Source organism: Halichoerus grypus, chromosome 1, assembly GCF_964656455.1.
Source record: "Halichoerus grypus chromosome 1, mHalGry1.hap1.1, whole genome shotgun sequence".
Taxonomy (NCBI): Eukaryota; Metazoa; Chordata; class Mammalia; order Carnivora; family Phocidae; genus Halichoerus; species Halichoerus grypus.
The window spans coordinates 12,347,187-12,366,898 of NC_135712.1; the positions used below are offsets into that span (position 1 = coordinate 12,347,187).

At 45.2% G+C, this 19,712-nt stretch overlaps 2 protein-coding genes across 11 annotated transcripts in view; both read right to left on the reverse strand.

The window, feature by feature from the left end:
- Positions 1 to 5,034, reverse strand: part of IL10RB (interleukin 10 receptor subunit beta) — a 31,915-nt gene extending 26,881 nt beyond the window's left edge. For 3 of the 6 annotated variants that reach the window (XM_078078527.1, XM_078078480.1, XM_078078551.1), the window contains exons 1-2: positions 4,871 to 5,033; positions 3,586 to 3,709 (exon numbers count right to left, since the gene is read on the reverse strand). In XM_078078527.1, the coding sequence (XP_077934653.1) occupies positions 3,586 to 3,709; positions 4,871 to 4,919 (173 nt within the window). In that variant the 5' untranslated portion in view covers positions 4,920 to 5,033. Of the gene's footprint in view, positions 1 to 3,585; positions 3,710 to 4,870 lie in introns of all 6 variants that reach the window. The other 3 variants (XR_013449996.1, XM_036087481.2, XM_036087480.2) reach the window with 2 other exon arrangements.
- An 807-nt stretch (positions 5,035 to 5,841) lies between these two features.
- The window catches only part of IFNAR2 (interferon alpha and beta receptor subunit 2), a 36,454-nt gene continuing 22,583 nt past the window's right edge, over positions 5,842 to 19,712 (reverse strand). For 4 of the 5 annotated variants that reach the window (XM_036087473.2, XM_036087472.2, XM_036087474.2 and 1 more), the window contains 3 exons: positions 17,158 to 17,326; positions 12,334 to 12,464; positions 5,842 to 8,049 (listed from right to left, as the gene is read on the reverse strand). In XM_036087473.2, the coding sequence (XP_035943366.1) occupies positions 7,354 to 8,049; positions 12,334 to 12,464; positions 17,158 to 17,326 (996 nt within the window). In that variant the 3' untranslated portion in view covers positions 5,842 to 7,353. The remainder of the gene's footprint in view (positions 8,050 to 12,333; positions 12,465 to 17,157; positions 17,327 to 19,712) is intronic. The other variant, XM_036087479.2, reaches the window with a different exon arrangement.

The window sequence follows — 19,712 nt, forward strand, 5'->3', positions numbered from 1 at the left end:
CTCAGTCGGTTAAGCATCTGCCTCCGGCTCGGGTCATGATCTCAGGGTCCTGGGATGGAGCCCGGCATTGGGGTCTCTGCTCAGCAGGGAGTCTGCTTCTCCCTCTCTCCCTCTCAAATAAATAAATAAATAAAATCTTAAAAAAAAGTATCTGTCCCATGGTCAAATGATTTGGGGCAGAATCAAAGTTAAACATAAAGAGGTGTCTGTCTTCATAACAGAACTCCCTCAGTGACTTTCAAATCTTAATGAGCACGTGCCTCTCCAAAATGGGGTTGAGTCTTCAATATATTTGACCAAGAAAGCTTCCCTCCTTGATTATGCCGTTTATGAAAGCAGAGGGACATGGTCTGTGAATACTGTATACACAGATTAGCCAAATAGTGTCCCGAAAATGACTATTGCTGCAATTACTCTGGAAAAACTATGCAACGATTTGTTCTTATACAGATTTGTTTTATACAATGTGTTTAAAACAGAGCTCCAGCCCTGACACCCACCCCTGAAGGGAGGGTGGCAGAAACGTGAAGTTGAAGAAGGAAAAGGACGTCTGGGAAGACCGACAGGTGCGTGTGACCACCTCGCGACCACCTGAGGAGGTGTAATCAGCTCCACCTGACCCGAGGACACCCAGGCTCCTGTCTCGCAAAAAGGGAGGGTTTTGCCTGACTGGTTCCTCAGTGTACCTTCCTCCGATTTGGCCGCCCTTAGAGGTGACAACGAAAGTGATAAAAATAGTAACAGCCCACTTGTCAAGCACTTAGGTGTCAGGCAGGGCAGGAAGTGTTTTTTATCTGTATTACCTCACTGAATTCACAAGCCCAGGAGGGCAGAATGGGGATCACTCCTATTTTATAGATGGGGTGTAGGTATGGAGAACCTAAGAAACTTGCCCAATGGAGCTGGGATGGGCTTGACTTCAGAGCCCACAGTCTTAAGCACCACACCTCACCACGTTCTTGGCGATGCCCAGAACAATTTCTGGCTAAAAGTAGGTAGAGATAATTGGGCTCAGACTATTCTACAATCTGCTCTTTTCATGTACTATACCACAAACATTTGTCAGTCAACTCTTCATGGGCTGCCTAACATCCCACCATTTGGAGACTCCAGGGGTCATGGCATGAAGGGGGCTTCCCCACACGTGGCCACTTCCTTCATTTAAACTAGCGTGTCAAGTGGCTGGAACATGGAATATTCCAGAAGTTGTTCTGCAATAACTTCTCTCTCCCCAGGTCATTTTTATGGCATTTAAAAATATTTTTCTCTTGGGGCACCTGGTGGCTCAGTCGTTAAGCGTCTGCCTTCGGCTCAGGTCATGATCCCAGGGTCCTGGGATCGAGCCCCGCATCGGGCTCCCTGCTCAGCGGGAGGCCTACTTCTCCCTCTCCCACTCCCCCCGCTTGTGTTCCCTCTCTCGCTGTGTCTCTCTCTGTCAGATAAATAAATAAAATCTTTAAAAATATATGTATTTTTCTCCCCATTAAATAGGTCATATAATCCATTCTCCACATTTACATCTCAGGTTTTCAAAGATGTTTCCATAGTCAAATCACCAATCCATCCTCCCAAGCACGCCTCTGGTCACCCCTGCCCCACGTACACATAGAAGAGAGTCTGTGTTACCCAACCTCTCAAGCTGAATTCTAAACAAATCTTTCACAAGCTATGGAAAACAGTAATCAGATTTTTCTAGATCAAATTTCTTGATCTAGACACAAGGACACCCCCAGCACATGCTTTGTTTTCCCCAGCACATCTCATGCTCAGTCTGCACTTCTGTGCTAAGGATACCTGACTCTCGGTTGCTGGGAAGCCACTAGGAACTCGTACCTACAAGATGGACATCCCAACCAAACACCTCTACTACAAGGGCACAGAACAGAACAACAAAGGATAAAAGGATGGGGAGAGAGAGAGAGGGAGGTTAATTTTGCACAGTGAAATCTCTAGAGCTGTCAAGACTGCAGAAACAGACATGAAATTATCAAACCAATCAGTGGTAGAAAATACACAGCAGGGAAAAATCAGCGGCAGAATCACCTGTCCTAAATCCTTGAGTGAAGTGACAAATTGGACTAAGGATTGTAGGTCAGATGAAAGTCCTGCCCCAACGTTAAATAGCCAACCTTGATAGCTGTAGGTGGTAATGTAAAAGATTATCCTTGCTCTTTGGAAATTCACCATGAAATATTAAGGGGCAAAGGGCATGATGTAAGAGAGAGAGGGAGAAAGGAAATGTGGCAAATCTTAAAAATTGGTGAATCTGGACATAAGCTATTTGGAAGTTCTTTGCACTCTACTTGAAATCTTTTTTTTTTTTTTAAGATTTTATTTATTTATTTGTCAGAGCGAAAGAGCACAAAGCAGGGGGAGCAGCAGGCAGAGAGGGAGAAGCAGACTCCTTGCTGAGCAGGGAGCCTGACGTGGGGCTTGATCCCAGAACCCTGGGATCATGACCTGAGCTGAAGACAGATGCCTAACCGACTGAGCCACCCAGGTGCCCCTGTCCTTGAAATCTTAAAATGTTCTGCTAGCGGGGAATTACTTCAAACTAAAAAGTGCCCAAAAAAGTCAACAAAGACTATCTTATTCATCTTCCTACGTCTTCTCTGCCTCAGCGGGCCTGGGATATGTTTGTAAAAGAAATCTGGAGGAGAAGGAGTGTGGGATTAATGGGATCTGGGACCTATGTTTCCTCCTGCTTCATCGAAGGGACTGCCTATCTTTGTATGTTTCTGAGTCACGTTGGAAGCAGGTGTGTTGGCTTATCACCCTTTGGCCCCCTGCTGCTGTTTGCACTTGGCATAAAGGTGCGTCACCTGCATGCAGCCGGTGGTGTACGATGGCAAGCTGCTAAGGGAGGGCTGAGAGAGGGAAAAACCGACCGGCAGGGCAGGTCCTGGGAGGTCAGAACACCACTGAGATAATTGTCTTGCTGACACTCACCCTTCCTTCCTAAGCCTCTGATGCTTTCAGAGGCCAGAGCTTTTCACAGCCAGTAGCTAGGTGTCTTACTTTCAATTTTAGGACACAGCCACAGAGTAACTAAGCACCCACTATGCAAATCATCTGCACCCCACAGCACGGCGGTGTTCTGTTATAATCTGCTGGAGGGGATGGGTGGTAGCACGGCAAGGGCCAACCTGCTTTGCATACCTCAGTTTTCCTGGATGGCTCCCACTTGCAAATCGTTGACTTCGAGCAATACTGCTCTCCTAAGTGGGGATGATCTCAGTGACATTTTTTCTCTTAAAAAACATCAATTGTGACAAATCCTTGTGTTGCAATAGGCTACCACTATGGCCAATGACATCCTTAGCCACATGATCAAATGTCCCGTACATACCAGTGGCTCTGTGGTCATCAAACGGTGACCCATCCCAACAAGAAAAAGTAAAAAAGACTTGTATCTTCTCAGAGAACAGAACTTTCACAAGAATTTCCCGGACAGAAAGAAAAAGGTCAGCAGGGAGGTTCCCTAAGGGCTGTCATGGTCCTGCGGGTGAGAGCAGTCAGACTCTCTCTTGTGGTCCGGCCCAGTGACCAGCTCAGGGCCTTCCCTCCAAGAGCACCCAGACTCACCTTTGGTACTGAGCTGTGAAAGTCAGATTTCCTTTGGGAAAGGCAGGCAACTCCCACTGTAGAATGTTCTTGAAATTAACTGACTTCATTCTGACGTTTTCAGGAGGCGGCACCATTCCCAATGCTGTAAAAATAAAAGGGAAGTCTGCATCTTTGTTCCTCAAAAAAGTTGCACAAGTAAATGACTATATCCAACCCTTGGGTCTCCCCTATGGCTCCATGTCTTCAAATGGGCATGTGGGTGAAGGAAGAAGAGACACACATTAGCTGTACTGAGGAGTCTGGATTTTATCTGAAGAACTGCCGGGGTGGGGGTGGGGGGTGTTGGAGGTTGGGGTGGGACAGAGAGCAAGAGTGAAATAGGGACAGATGGAGTGACCCGGATTTGGGTGGTGGGAGAAAGGTGGGGCAGATGGATTTTAGATATATTTCCAGAGGTACAGACTCTAGACTTTCTGATACTTTTGGTGTGGAGAAGTTAATATTCATTCCTGGCTTAAGCATCTGATGCCCTGATTGGGGCTGGGGGCAAGGACATCAACAGTCCCATTTTAGCTGCATTAGGTCTGAGATGCTGGAGACAGATGAACACAGGAATGACCCAGACAGCTGGAGAAAGGAGCCTGCGCATAAAGGAGAGATCTGGGCTAGAGGCAGGAATCATTTTTAAACTTCTTAATAGAAAATATTAAACATACACAAAAGCAGACGGAAGAGTATGATAAACCACCACCGGCCCATCACCCAAGGGTGCCAACAGAGCTTCACATTTGAGTCACGGGCCTATAGCTGGTATTTAGTGCCAGGGTTCTGCTGGTATCCCCTACAGGGACAGCGTGAGGGGAGGGTGGAGGGCCTGGGCAAGAACTGGGCTATACGGAGATCTGGCAGAGGTGGAGGATGCTAGGTAGAAACAGCCTGAGAGGTAGGAGGAAAACCAGGAGCCTGTGGTATCCTGGAAGGCCAGGGATGAATTCATCAGAAAGCAAGGAGGGGCCCATCGTTGTTTGAACCCGGGCAGGAAATTTAGAGGGCAGAAAAGGTTTTAGTGGATTTAGAACTCCGAAGGCACAGAGCTGTGGAGTTGAGGGGCAGACCTCAGATGTTGGGGTGCTGAGGACTGAATGGGAAGCCCTGACGGCCGGACCCGGCACCCGATCACTTCCAGTGCGCCTCTGGGGTCCGCTCAGGGGTCGCCCTGGGGCCATCGCTGCCGGCGTCGTAGCTCGGCCTTCAGTTCCCAAGCGCACGTCGGGCCGTCACCCCCTCCCCGCGGACCCCTCACCTGACATCAGGAGGCAGCCGCCCAGCCAGCTCCGCAGGCTCCTCGGCATGGCGGCGCCGGGGGCCGGGAGGGCGCTCGGCGGGGGGGGGCCGCGGCAGCTGCCGGGCAAGCGCCCCCGAGCCCGCGCCCCGAAGAGCCGGCCGGTCCACCCCACGCCGCGCCGAGGCCGCTTCCGGGTACTGGAGGGGCGGGGCGAGACGAGACCCCGCCCCTTCCTGGGCCCCGCCCCGGTCGGAGTCCAGCGCCGCGCTTTGCTGGGGGGAGAGGGCGGTGTCCCGGGGGCCTGGCGGGGCGTAGGGAGACGCGGAGGGAGGGGACCTTGCTTCCCCCAAAGCGGGGGGTGCAAAAGACTAGTAGCAAAACTGTACGTACAGTGCCCCGATTGGGGAGACGCCTCCCCCAACATTAAATGCATGCTTTTCCAAGTTAAATAAATACACTACAACGCCCACCCAGAGGTTCTATCTGGGGTTATGGGTGGTGGTGGTTTTTCTTGACACCATTCAGTATTCCCCAAGTTTTCTCCAGTGAAAACTTTCTCCAAGTTTTCTCTATGATCCCCTCTCCCCGCAAATAGGTTGATTTTAAAGCTCTCCATTAGCAAAGACAGTTCGAAAGTGTCTTCTTTACCCCCTCCCACCCAGGGATAAACACCACAAAACCAAGTCATTTATGGGGCAAAAACTTGTTACTCTCACAAGACTGCTTGAGAGAAGTTTAATTTCCTCTTTCAAAGCCTGGGCAGTGGTGAGGTTGGAAAACCCAGAGCAGGCTAAGTACAGAGTGATGTAAGGTACTGCTTGAGGTCTGACCACCAGGAACACAGCCCCTGAGGATGAATGTTCCCTTGGCCCCTCCTGGCACTGGCACACAGAGGGACTTTTGTTTAACCCTAGAGATGCCAGCAGAACCACAAAGCGGCTGCATTTTTATACTCTCTAATGAGAAACAACTCTGAGGACATTACCAAGTTTGTATTAAAAAGTATTTATCCTTCACCAACTTCAATTATACAAAATATAAAACACACACACACACACATAAAAGCTATAAAAAGGGTATTCCAAAAGATCACTCTGGAAAGCTTTCAAAATATGAGACATGATTTAAGAGGGCAGAGAATTGAACTGGTCACATGAAAAAGTCCCTTTCCTATGGAATTTCATCACATCATTAAATAATCCCTTCTCCTCTCACATCCCTCTTCTGAGTTACTTTTGAACAGTCATAAAAACAATCTCTTCAAAGTCCTTGAACTAGGACGCATAATAGTTGTTCTCCCCCTTTTGAATTGATCTAGAAGAAAGGTCTGAGAAGCCTGCTCTTGGGGCAAGGGGAATGAGATAGGAGGTCCCATAGAGTTGATTCACCCTGGGGGCTTCTCAGGGTTGTAGCACGTCCACTGGAGTCTTCATTCCTATGTATTTTCTAATATTTCTCCTAGCACCACAGGATCTTGGAGATTACCTAGTCCAATCCCTTTATTTCCTAAATGAAGAAACTGAGGCTCAGAGAGGCTAAGCAAAGTATCCAGGGTCACACAGGGAAATAGCAGCAGAGTCAGACCTGAGTCCCAGTTCTTGTGTGGTTTGCTACATGATGTTCTAGAACTTCCCTCCCTCCCCCCCAACACAGGAACTTTGGTCACACATAGGACACTGGGAATCAGCGCACACATCACTTCTTAAATTGTTAAATAGGCTCTCCAGAAATTTTGTGACTTATCTCTTCTGAAGACTTTGAAACAATTTTCCATTTGTTCTTTTTTTTTTTTAATTTTAAAATTTGGCACTGAGATTCTATCCCCCTCTCTCATGCAAATGTTTCCTATTAGTCACCTGCCTGACGCTAGAGTTACTGATGTGTGTTTGTCTTCCTCACTCAGATTGAGGAGGGCTGGCCAAGTGGCCGGGAGCCGAATTCTCTGAGTGTAGGTGACAGAATGTTACATTTTGAGGAGCCCTAGACTGGGCTGGACCTTCCCTCCTTCCAACATGTGCTTCTGTTTCTTTGTGGGTCCCCTGCCTTTCCCTCTGGCTGCCTTCCCTTCCTTCTCTTTTCCTGCCTGCTTTCTGGCTCCTTCCTTGAGCCTGCTGGACTCAACACTGCAAACTGCTCCTGCACCTGCTCAGAACCCCGCTGAGTGTCTTTCTTTTCTTTCTCCACTCCCACCCTGGCTAATTTCATTATTTCCCAGAAATCTTGCAGGGCCCTGGACCACCCCTGCAAACCACATGTAAACAAGGCACTGAAGGATCCGCAGGTTTGGTTCCGGTTCCGACTCCTCGCCCACACTGGTAATTTGCATATAATTTGCATAGATGCCATCACCAGGACCCACCCACCCACCCCCGGAGGAGCCGGCCGCAGTCTCCAACACTTTCCCTGGGGAACATTGCAGACCACAAGGGAGGAAGTGACAGTGCAGGGGGGGAAACCGTGAAGGTATTGGTCAGTCCACGTTCATTAAATATTTTGGGGGTTCATCTCATTATATAGCCGTCCCTGATGTCAACATCCGACTCAGAACTGTCACTTTTATCAGAAAGCACATCTTCAGGCCACGGGCACTCTGCAGAGGGGGTGGGGGAGGGTGGCTGTGTCCCTTCCCTGTGGGCCGCCAGAAAACTTGTTTCCAGTTGATGGGAATCCTCGAGGTCGAACGTCTCTTCTGGAAAACTTGGTAACCCTGGAGGGACTTCCGAGTCGTCATCGAGGGCGCTCACGAACACAGAGCTTAGATTTACATTGAAGGTAATTCTGTCCCCAGCCTCTTCCGTGGAGCTGCTGTCCTCCTCGGAAAGGGGGTCCTGTAGCAGCTTCCCTCCCCCCTCGCAGGCCCCACTTGCGCATTCCGACCACCCGGGGCAGGGCCCTGGTGTCATCAGCGGCTCAGAGTCCTGCTCAGACAGGTCAGGCTCCTCAGTGTCGGGCTCCAGGCAGTCCCCGCACGTGGCCAAGGAGGCAGAGGTGGGACGGAGAAGCCCACCCATTAGCCCATGCTTGGTATAGCCACCGGTGCTTGTCACAGGGTCTGCGGCTTCATCATTGCTGTCACTCTCGTCATCGTAATTGTAATTCCACACCTTCTTCTTTCTGTTAACGTGAATCACCTCCACGAAAGCCACTGCTTCCACTGGTGGCATCTCAGGGAATACCCAGGCTGATGAGTTGTAATTCTTAAAAAAAAAAAAAAGAGAGAGAGAGAGAGAAAGTATCAATTCTGTTTGTTCTGTACTTTTTGACATAATGAAACTCAGTAACAAGAGCTAACAGTTACGTAGTGCTTACTTACTATTTGCCGGGCGCTGGTCTTAGTGCTTAGCCTTATAATGCATTTTACCCTCACAACCGTGCCATGAAGTGGGCTTATGCTTCTTGTCCCCATTTTACAGGTGAGAAAACAAGGCAGAGAGGTAAAGAAACTTGCCCAAGGTTCATGAATAGTGAGTGGGGGAGGCTGGATTTCAAGCTAGGTAGGCTGCCTGCAGGGACGAGGTTCTGGCTTCTACTCCTTCCTACCCTGCTCCCCTCGCTGCTTCTTGCATGTCAGGGGGATCGATCCATTTAGATTCTGGATTGCCAAGACATTCTTAAGGGGTGTCAGGGAACCGTGAGTGAGGAGAGTCGCTAGGGAGCCGATTCCATCGGGGTTCCCTGGACTGGAGGATCTCAAAGGTGGAGATGATCCCTAAAGAGTCAGGGGGTGAGAATGGCAAGACTCTCAGAGCTCATTCTGTTCCAGCTCCTGGAACAGAGCACAGCCAGGATACAGCTGAGCAGGGCGAGCGCTGGAGAACACAAGGCAGGCTGAGTCTTGCGCTGTTGGTGGATTCTGTCTCTAGGTTAACTACGGTGAGGCTAATGGGGAGGAGGTGGTCAATCCTGAATCGTCATCGGCATCGTCTTCCTCTCTATTCTCCTATGCCTACCTGGGTTGCCCAATTTGACAAACCTGCTCTTCCCCTACTACCCAACCCAGCCTTGGGGTGAATTTTTCTATTGGGTTGTTCATCTTTTTTCTTATTGATTCATAGGAGCTCTTTATATAATCTGGATGCTGATTATTTGTTGATTATTTATGTTATTATGATTATTTGTTACATATATTTTCCCCTAGCCTGTGGCTTATTGCTTTACATCATCAATGACATTCGATGAAAAGAAATTCTTAATGTAAAAAAAAGTATTGATGTTCTTCCTTTATGGTTCTGCTTTTTGTGTCGGAGGGAATCTTCCTTACCCCAATGTCATATAGAATCTCCTATCATGCCTCCTAAACCTTTAACAGTTTTGCCTTTCACAGTAGTCTTTAATATACCTGGAACTGATATTTGTGTATGGGGTGAGGTAGAGAGACCCAATTTCATCTTCTCCCATATAGATACATTTATTGACCAGCCAATTCTTTCCCCATGGCAATATCTACTCATCATTAGTCATGTTTCCATACGTGTGGGTCTGGTTTTGGGCTCTCTACTTGACCAAATCTTTGTTACTGTCTTTCGATAAGGTTTTATAATTTTCTCCACAAAGGACCTGTAATGTCTTCTATTAGATTGATTCCTTAAATGTTTTAAGAATATTTTTTATTACTACTGTAATGGTATTTTTATTTTTATTTATTAAAATTTTTTTTTAAAGATTTTATTTATCCATTTGAGAGAGAGTGAGTGAGCGAGCAAGAGAGCACGAGCAGGGGGGAAGGGCAGAGAGAGAAGCAGACTCCCTGTTGAGTAGGGAGCCAGATGTGGGGCTCAACACCAGGACCCCGAGATCATGACCTGAGCGAGCTGAAGGCAGATGTTTGACCAAATGAGCCACCCAAGTGCCCCTGTAATGGTATTTTAGAAAACTATAGGATTCCACTTAACTGTAGGATTCCAAGTTCAAAACCAGGTAAAACTAATCTATGCTGTTAGTAATCAGGACAGTGGTTATTCTTGGTGGGGGGTACTTACTAGAAGGTGTCAGGAGAGAGACTTCTGGGCAGACTGATTATAGTCTCTTTCTTGATTTAGGCATGAGTTACATGGATGCACTGAGTTTGTGAAAATTCACAGAGTTTTACACTATGATTTGTGTATTTAATTTCTTGGAAGTTGAAAAGCAGCTTCATGTTTATTTTTATTTTGATTATTTCATATGTACCAACTCTGTAAAACTTATTAATCTTAATAATTGATCTCTAGATTCATGTGAAGTTTTTACTTCACCGGTTATATCATCTATAAATTATCTTTTTTTTTTTTTTTTGGCCGGGCGCTTGGCGCCAGAAGTGAGAGCCCCTCGGGGCTATAAATTATCATTGTCTCTACCCTTACTCCTCCGACTTTAAGATCTAGGAGGGCAGGATTTTCCCTCTGTTTTGTTCACTTTTGTATCCCTAGTGCCTAGAGCATGTGGACACATGGTAGGTACTCAATAAATATTTATTAAATGCAAACACCAAAAAAACCAAAAAACCAAAAAAACGAAAGAAGAAAAAAAATAAAAAAAGATGCCATTAAAAATTTTTAACATGTATTCTTGAGTAAACACATATACACAAATACACTAGGCATTGAGTGTTCTTTTTTGCCATTCCTAGAGTTTTACTTTTTTTTAATCATTTACCCTTTTTCCTTTTATTTTTTTATTACGTTCAGTTAGCCGCTGTATAGTATACATTATTAGTTTTTGATGTAGTGTTCAGTGATTCATTAGCTGCGTATAACACCCAGTGCCCATCACAACACATGCCCTCCTTAATACCCATCACCTGGTTACCCCATCCTCCCACCCCCCCTCCCTTCTGTAACCCTCAGTTTGTTTCCTGGGGTCTATAGTCAGAGTAACAATTTTTAATGGAGGAATACTAGAAAGACACAAGTTATCAACACCTCCTCCCAGTACTTGGGTCAACACAATAAATAATGGATGTGTAGCATATAATTTGGACGCATCTTAGGGAGGGGAGGAACTCCAGGAAGACTTGGACGGAGGATTAGTAACCAGTTTAGGTAATCCAGGCAGGAATTTATCTAGGAGGGAATGGGTGTGGTGCGAAAGGCCTTTTTATCTCAAGATTGTGGTGAGAAATAGGAATTGGAGTAGGATTTGCCTAAAACCAAAGATATTTTACACCGAGGATAAAAAAATGTCCATTCTTGGAGCGCCTGGGTGGCTCAGTCGGTTAAGCGTCTGACTCTTGGTTTCAGCTCAGCTCATGATCTCAGGGTCGTGGGATAGAGCCCTGCACTGGGCTCCCAGTCAGCGGGGAGTCTGCTTGAGATTCTCCCTCTCCCTCTGCGCCTCCCCCCTCTGCGCACCCATGCATGCTCTGCACCCCCTTTCTCAAATAAATAAATAAATTTTTAAAAATGTCCGTTCTTGAAAGGCAGGGATCACAGTGTGGATGAAACGCAGTACAGAGCCATCTACAGCTCCTAGGGCACGGCCAAATGCCGGCTGGGTTCAAATACCAGTTGTAATTACAATCTCCCAAAGCACAAACACTCCACCCAATAAACAATCCCTCCCCCAACCGGAACAAATAAGAACAAGAAAAAGAAGAGTACAATTTTATCGACCGTGGAGGATTATTTAAATATGTGGTTGTTAAAAAATGAGAAGAAAAAGGTGAAATGAGTTCAAACAGAACAACATGAGATCTTTCTGACTGAAAAATCATAGAACGAATATGGAAAGACAGCAATGGGATAGAGAAAATGATACATAATGGGCAAACGTGTCAAAAGCCACGAGGAGGTTCTGGAAATATGTAAGATCAATCCCCAGACTTGTCTGAGCAGTCGAGGCTCTGAGCAGAAAGCGTGCACCTTGGGAAGCACAGACGGGAAAATGAAGACAAACAGAGGCGCTGGTTTCACTAATAATTAAAGTAACACAAATGAGAGCAATTGCTGGTGACCTTTATACACACCATACGTGAACCAAAGTTGTAAAAATGATTAATCAATGTCAGCAGAGCTTTGGAGAAATGTGTAAAATGTGTATAACTACATGTCGCCACTGGCAGTATAAATTAATCCTTTATCTTTTTTTTAAGATAAATCCACCTGTGTACAAGTTCCACTGACATTATCCAAACTGAAAGATGATCTTTACAAAAAATGTTAATGAAACATGTTGCGTTATTCATCAAGGCCAAAGAAGAAAAAGAAAGGAAAAGAAATCATTTCAAATGCCCTACAGCTGGAAAATGATTAAGGGAAAGATAATACGTTAATGACAATGGAATACGAGATGATCATTAAAAATATTACGTGGGCAAAGTATAAACAGAAAACAGAAAATGGAAATATAGACACATATATATTGGGGTATCATTCAGTGATAAAACAGCTTGGTGTTTTTAGAAAATGGGATTTTTTTCTGCTGTGAAGATATTTGAGAGTATAATAAAAATCCTTAAATTAAAATAAAAAATAAAGATAGAAACTTAAAAAGAGACTACATACCAAAACTTTGGGGAAATCATTTCTTAAACATATATAACCAACCCGTTTCAGTATTATTATGGTGCTTATGAAGACAGCAGCTATGAAAAACATAGTAACTATTCCTCCTATTTTGGCAGATTCTGATGACCCTGTTGATGAAAAATGAAATGACTTTATTTCAAAATAAATTCCAATTAATGATCACAGATGGGAATGAACGCACATCGGGCTGATGATGGAATGAGGTATCAAAGGAGCAGACGTTCGAAAACCCATTGTTAAACACAGTAGAATGGAAAGTCATCCAAGTATACATATTTTCCAAGGGTAAAAGTGGCAGATTTTTCACAGTAAAATGTCTTCCAGTTTCTTTCTTTTTTTTTTTTCTTTAAACACTTTATTTATTTATTTGAGACAGAGAGAGAACACAAGAGGGGGTTAGGGGCAGAGGGAGAGGGAGAAGCAGGCTCCCCGCTGAGCAGGGAGCCCAATGTGGGACTTGATCCCAGGACCGTGAGCTCATGACCTGAGCTGAAGGCAGACGCTTAACTGACTGAGCCACCCAGGCACCCCTGTCTTCCAGTTTCTAATGATGTTCTATGACAACACTCTCCAACACAATAGCCATGAGCTGCACATGACTATTTACATTTCAATTACCAAAATTGAGGGGTGCCTGGTGGCTCAGTTGGTTAAGCGTCTGCCTTCGGCTCAGGTCATGATCCCAGGGTCCTGGGATCGAGCCCCACATTGGGCTCCCTGCTCGGCGGGGAGTCTGCTTCTCCCTCCCCCACTCCCCCTGCTTGTGTTCCCTCTCTCCTCTCTCCTTTTTTCTCTCTGTCAAATAAATAAAATCTTAAAAAATTCTAAATTAATTACCAAAATTGAAAAGAAACCCCACCAAACTCAGTTTTCAGTCATCCTGGCCACATCTCCAATGCTCAATCGCCACCTGTTAGTATTGTTAAAAAACAAAACAAAACTCCAGGCCCAAAATGGAGTCATTTATGCCTGGCCCACACCACCGCACCGGGGCTTAATATCTAACCTGATTGCATTTTCAACCTCCCCCAGGACTATAATCTTAACTGGTCATTCCGGAATTCCCTGCTCTGCACCATGAGGTAATCCACCTAATATAATAAGACCCCTTTGTCCCCCAAAGGGTGGTGACTTCACTTGAAAATCCTTTTTTCTGTGTGATTTCCTTGTCCTGCCTTTAAAAACCTTTCCTTTTCCGTAGCCCTTTGGAACACCTCTCTACCTGCTAGATGGGATGCTGCCCAATTCCCAAATCGTTCAATAGAGCTAATTAGGTCTTTAAAATATACTTGAATGTCTGTTATTTAACAATATGCCCTACAGGTAGGAAGAGGTAGAAAAGAAGAATTTGTCTGAAAGAAAGAACTGGATCATTCTGAGGCTGGACTTCGGCCACACCAGGGTTCTACTGAAGCCACTCTGTCCTACTGAGTGCCCCTTAAGTTTCTCATCAAAATTCCTTTTGGAAAACTTCAACCTTCTGACTGCAAGTAGCTTTTTAAATTTTGTTTTCCCATCTCTCTGCGGCAATGTAAGCTCCACGAGGTCAGGGATGTTCAATTTTATTTGTTTTGTTCACTGCTGTCTCCCCAGCATCTATAAGAGAATCCAGCATATAGTAGGTTCCCAATAAATATCTGTCAAATGGATGGACACCGCTCTCCCTCAAGGCCTTCCTCAAAGAGCCAACCAGTTAATTTAGGACTTGACCAGAGGGGAGACATTTCTCTAGATCTCTAGACTAAACTCTCCCCAGATGAGCACTCCCCTAAGATAGCAGTGTTCACCCCGAGTCTGAGGAAGTTAACACCGGTCCCAGGTTGTCCGTCAAGAATCTCCCACCATCCGAACCTGCCTGGTTCCCAAGCTGGGCTAGTTGAAGGTAGTTCAGATGGCAAGTCTGGACAGTGAGGAGTCCATGTTATGTGTACCTACTTGGTTCCTGAGTTTCAGACAATAAGAATTGAGACATCAAATATTTGGATCGTGAGTGACACCTGCACTTGCACTGTCTTGGGTAACGATACAAGAAGGGAGACTGATTTAATATGCAAAATGATGTGTTCACACCAAGTAAAGATGAAATGACATGACAACGTGCTGTTGCACGACCGCTTCTTAGTGGGTGAGACAGAAAAGTCAGGGAGAAACTGAGTCACCACAAAGCATGTCAACCTCCAAAGAACGCATGCCTTTGCTCTCAGACTTACATTCATCTTCCAGGTGGGGACTGAGTTTCAGCAAACCACCGTCTGTCATGTCATATTACTAATTTGAGTTTTTATTGGTGAGATTGTGATTTATAATAATAAAAAATATATATTTGGTCTTTGTCCCCAGTTCCTGGCACAGGGCTCTGAAATTTCCTAGGAATTTCCTAAGAGATAAGAGCAAGGAAAGTGAAGGAATGTCGCTTATTGTTCATATCCAAACCCCCTGTGACCACACTTGAGTTTACTGTTAAGGAGATGGCTTTTGGAAAGCCACTAAAGATGGAGGCTGGTTGCCAGGAGAACCAACCCGTGATTAGAGGGCTGGAACTTTCAACCCCACCCCTGGACCTCTGGGGGCAAGAGAGGGACTGGAGGTTGAATTAATTGTCAATGGCAAAGGATTTAATCAGTCCTCCCTTTGTAATGAAGTCTGCATAAAACTCTCAAAAGACAGGGTTCCGACAGCTTCTGGGTTGAAAGTTGGGGGGGTGGTATGTTTGCTCTAAGAGGGCAGAGAAGCTCCCTGCCCCTCCCCTCATACCTGGCCCTAGGCGGCCTGGGTCAGGCTGTTCCTGAGTTGTATCTTTTTGTAATCAACCAGTAAAGAAATTGTTTTCCTGAGTTCTGTGAGCCATTCTAGCAAATTATCAAACCCAGGGAAGGGCTTGTGAGAATCTCCAATTTACAGCTAGCCAGTCTGACACCCAGGTGGCAACTTTGAGTTGCAACTGGTGTTCGAAGGGGCGGTGGGGGCAGTCTTATGAGAATGAGTCTCTACCTCCAGGTAGATGGTATCGGGACTGAGTGAAATTGGAAGACACAGAGCTGGTGTGGGAGGATTGCTTGGTGTGGGGAAAGCCCCCACACCGACGGAACACAGGAGTATTCCGTGCGTGAGGAGAAGAAAAATAGTTCTCCATTCAATTGGTTTTGTTTATAAGACCATGGAATAATAATAATAATAATACAAAATATCTGGTCTTTGTCCCTAGTTGTTGGCACAGAACATCAATTTCCTGAGTGATAGGAGTGTCTTTTGGGGACTATATGTGAGTTTATGCTAACGAGGCGAGGTAAGGCAGGGTGCTGGATGGCTCCAGGATGGGGGCTGGTCACCAGAAAAACCAACCTAGTGGTTAGAGATTAGGAACTTCTGGCCTCACTGTCCTTCAGGGAGGGGGAGAGGGGCTGCAGATTGCATTGAGTCACTAATGGATGATGATTTAATCAATCATGGCTATGTAATGAATCCCAGTACAAACTCTGGACAGCAAGGCTTGGGGAGATTCTGGGTCAGTGAACACATGGAATTATTGGGAGGGTGGTGCCCCCTGACTCCAAGGGGACAGGAGCTCCTGCCTTATTAAGTCTGAAGGGAGGTTGTGGGAACCTCTGGATTTGTAGCCAGGATGGACAGAAGTTTGGGTGGCCAGACTTGCAGCCGGCACCCGAAGGGGGTGGTCTTGGGGGACTGAGCCCCTTCACGTGGGGGACCTACACTAACTCCAGAGAGTGTCAGAAATGAGTCGCATCATTGGACACGTAGCTGATGTTGGAGAATAGGTATCAGGACATAAGTATGCAACTTTGTTTGGGGTTCACATTTTTGTAAGAGCTAACAGCCTATAGAATTTATATGCAAGTTTAGGTTTGCCTATATTTAACTGACACTATAATAATGATTTAAGCTAATGCTTTCCCCTTTAAAGATACTTTAAGGAGATACTTTTTCCTTTAAAATTGGTCTGTGCATTATCCAACCCTGAGAAACACAGGAGAGTAAAATCACAGGGAGCACCTTCATGCGCCAGGCGCCAGGCACTGTGGAGCGTAGTTCCCTTAACCCACAAATCAGCCCTACCGTTGACTGTTCTTCCTTCTGTCTCACCTTATTGTCTGTCATCTGGTAAATCAAAACGTTAAAGAAACTCTCCTCGGGGTTGGGAAATTCAGAAAGGCTTCTTTGGTGGAGATTTTCACTTTTGGCAAAACAGAGACCTAGTTACTTCCTAGGCAAATCAGCGGCAGTGAATGTGCCTAAGCCTGATTGTTCTCACTGCAAATTTCTCCATTCGGCGAGGAAGGATTGGGGACTATTCTGTTTACTATTCTGACGCCTTTGCAACAGAAGGACTTCTCAGCCTTCGTCAGGGACTATCTCATTCACACTGGTGAGTTTTCCTTCCGTCTGCGAGCTACAGCCCACCGTCCTGCGAGGCAGGCCACATCAATGAGCCACACCCAACCTCCATAATTTGACCCTCTGATATCTCTGCCTGCAATTGTTTCCAACAACTCTGCCTCCTCCAGCCCTTGGCTTGAGTAATGGCCACCCTAAGGGCACCGAGAACTGAATTTCATCCTGACTCCCTGAAATAGAAGCATTTCCACTTCAGGAGGATCTGACTTTATAAAGGTAGATATGGACTGTCCCTCTGGTATGGCACCTTCAAAGTGACTCCAGCACTTGGCTGAGACTGACCAATAGAACACATCTCCATCCATGCTCCATGACTTTCAGATTCTTCTCATTAAATAGGTTTTCCCGCAGAGTAAAAGCAACACATGAATTTTTAAAAACTTATACCTGTGTCCTGTGCAGGTTGAAGGAGGGTACATTTTACTGGAGATCTATGGATTGCTCCCAGATTTCTAGGCTTAAAATAAACAGATACACAGTAGTTTGTGTTTGGAAGTAACCCGTCGATGACGTAAGTGAAATTTCCAATGATGTTTTCATTTAGTGTGGGGTTATGCTGTGAAAAGAAGCAAAAAATCAGGAAGACTTTGAGAATTTCATTTAGAGGCAGGCTGGAAAAGTCTCTTTGGGGATTCGTCTTCAAATCTTAAACAGGGTTAGAAATATTGTGGGTTTGAAAGGAAAAAGGATTTTTAAGTTATTTGGGGCCAGCAGTTGATCACTAAACTGCATGTATGTGTATACCACGCACACTTTCAAACCATGAAATCTAGTCTAGCAACTTCATTTTATAAATGAGTAGAAAAAGTTTCAATGAGGAATAAAGGTTTCCATGACGTCATTTTTACAAGACTATTTTGTCTTGAGTTAAGATAACCTAGCAAAAGTGAGAAAATAAAAAAAGATTATCTTTTTTCATTAATGATATGTGTCTACACTTCAGAAGTACTTTCATATATATTAATGAATGTGATTATTAAAATGGTCTGCAAAGTTGGCGTTATCCCCATTCTCCAGATGACGAAACTACCACTCAGAGTGGTTAGGTAACTTTCCAAGGCCACACAGCTTGTCTGTGGCAGAACTGTGGTTGCTGTCTAATTTCTTATCTTCTCCCTTAAAACACCTTGCCTCTTCCTTCCCAGATAGTTCTGTTCCAGTTTGGAATTAAAGAGATGATACGAAGGTTCTTTCAAGAAAAACAACTTCTGCGTAACGTAGGTTCTATGAATTAGGATTTCCAGCAGTTCAAATACGGCCTTTTGTAATAACGCTTTTCAGCAACTTTCTGTTTAGAAGGAGGAAGAATTAAAAAAAAAAGAAAAAGAACAAGTCCTAACGAACTAAAATCTCATGCATGGCCAAGAAGCAATGAAGAAAAAAAGGGGGAGAGAAGTAGAAACTGCCTGAAAGAGGAATAGCCAATGGTAGCTGAGAGTCAGAGTATCTGGGTCCCACACCTGGTGTTGCCATTGTGTGATCTTGATGAAGACTGCAATGCTTGCTTCCTGTTTCCCTAAGCAAACAGATATGCCTCTGTGCCGGACAATTTTGCCTCCCTCACTGTGCCTCGGATGCCCAGTCCCTGCTCCGAGCCAAGGCCAACCCCTTCTTGTGCTCATGAGATTCTATCCATCTTCATCTCCTCCACCAATCCCCCTGGAACATTCCATCTGCACATGAACGTGCTGTAACTTCTTCCACTTTAAAGTGTCCCTCCTTGACCCCACTTTCCACCACAGAGTATCTCTCCTCTTTATAGAAAAACTCCTTAGAAGAATTAATTAGCTTTCTTCACTGTCTCCAATTTCTCGCTTCCTTCTCTTTCTGGAATCTACTCCTACCAGATCCTCAACCCAACACTCCATCAAAATCACTCTTATCAGGGTCACCAGGACTTCCATGTTGCTAAATCCAATAGTCAATCCACAGTCCTCATCTAACGTGTCCCATTTATAGCATTTGACCCAGTAGATCACTTTCTCCTTCTGGAACTTTCGTCTCTCAGCTACTAGGACATCACTCTCACCTACTTCTCCTCCTACGCTGTTGGTTGCTCCTTCCCAGTCCCTTTTGTTGTTTCCTCATTTGCTAGATCTCTACATTTTGAGTCCTCTGGGGCTCTGACTTTGAACATCTCTCTGCATATCCACTTCCAGGTGATCTCATCTCGCCTCAAGGTATCAATACACTCAAAGAAGCCGATGACTCCCCCGGACATCTCTCCAGCTAGAAGCTCTCCCCTGAACTCCAGACTTGGAGCCTTTAACTCCTGCTCAATACCTCCTCCTGGATGCCTTGTGCGCACCTCAAATTTGACATACCCAAATCTAAGCTACTGAGATTCAACCATCTACCTCCTCCGTCCGTAATCTACCCCATTTTAATGAATGGAAACTCCATCTATCCAGGTGCTCTTGTCTCTTTGTTCACCACACCACACATCCAATCCATCCAAAAATACTGTCGGCTCCACTTGCAAGACATATGTAGAATTTGACCACTTCTCATTACTGCCAAGGGACCAAGTCACCACCAGCTGTCATCTGGATTCCACCAGTAGCCTCTTCCTTTTTTTTCCTTGATCTAATTTAGTCCAAAGACCATTTTCCTTTAATCACAAAAATGCTCATTAACCACCATTTCCCCCTTACAGTGTTGTCAATATCCTAATAAGCATAGCCCTCTTATTTTAGAAATAATAATCTCAAACAGAGTTAGAAGCTCATGGGTTGAATATAAATTAGATGTGACTGGATTATGAATTTAAAGAAACAATCTCCGAGCTACATAAGCTTATTTCTTCCCTCTGTTATTTTTGTACCCTTTTCCTCATCAAAGGATTAGGGTGTTGATTATAATCCAAGTGGATATTATATTATACGATTTGCTACTTCCTATTGAGTAATTGCCATCATAATAGCCTCTTAACTGGTCTCCTA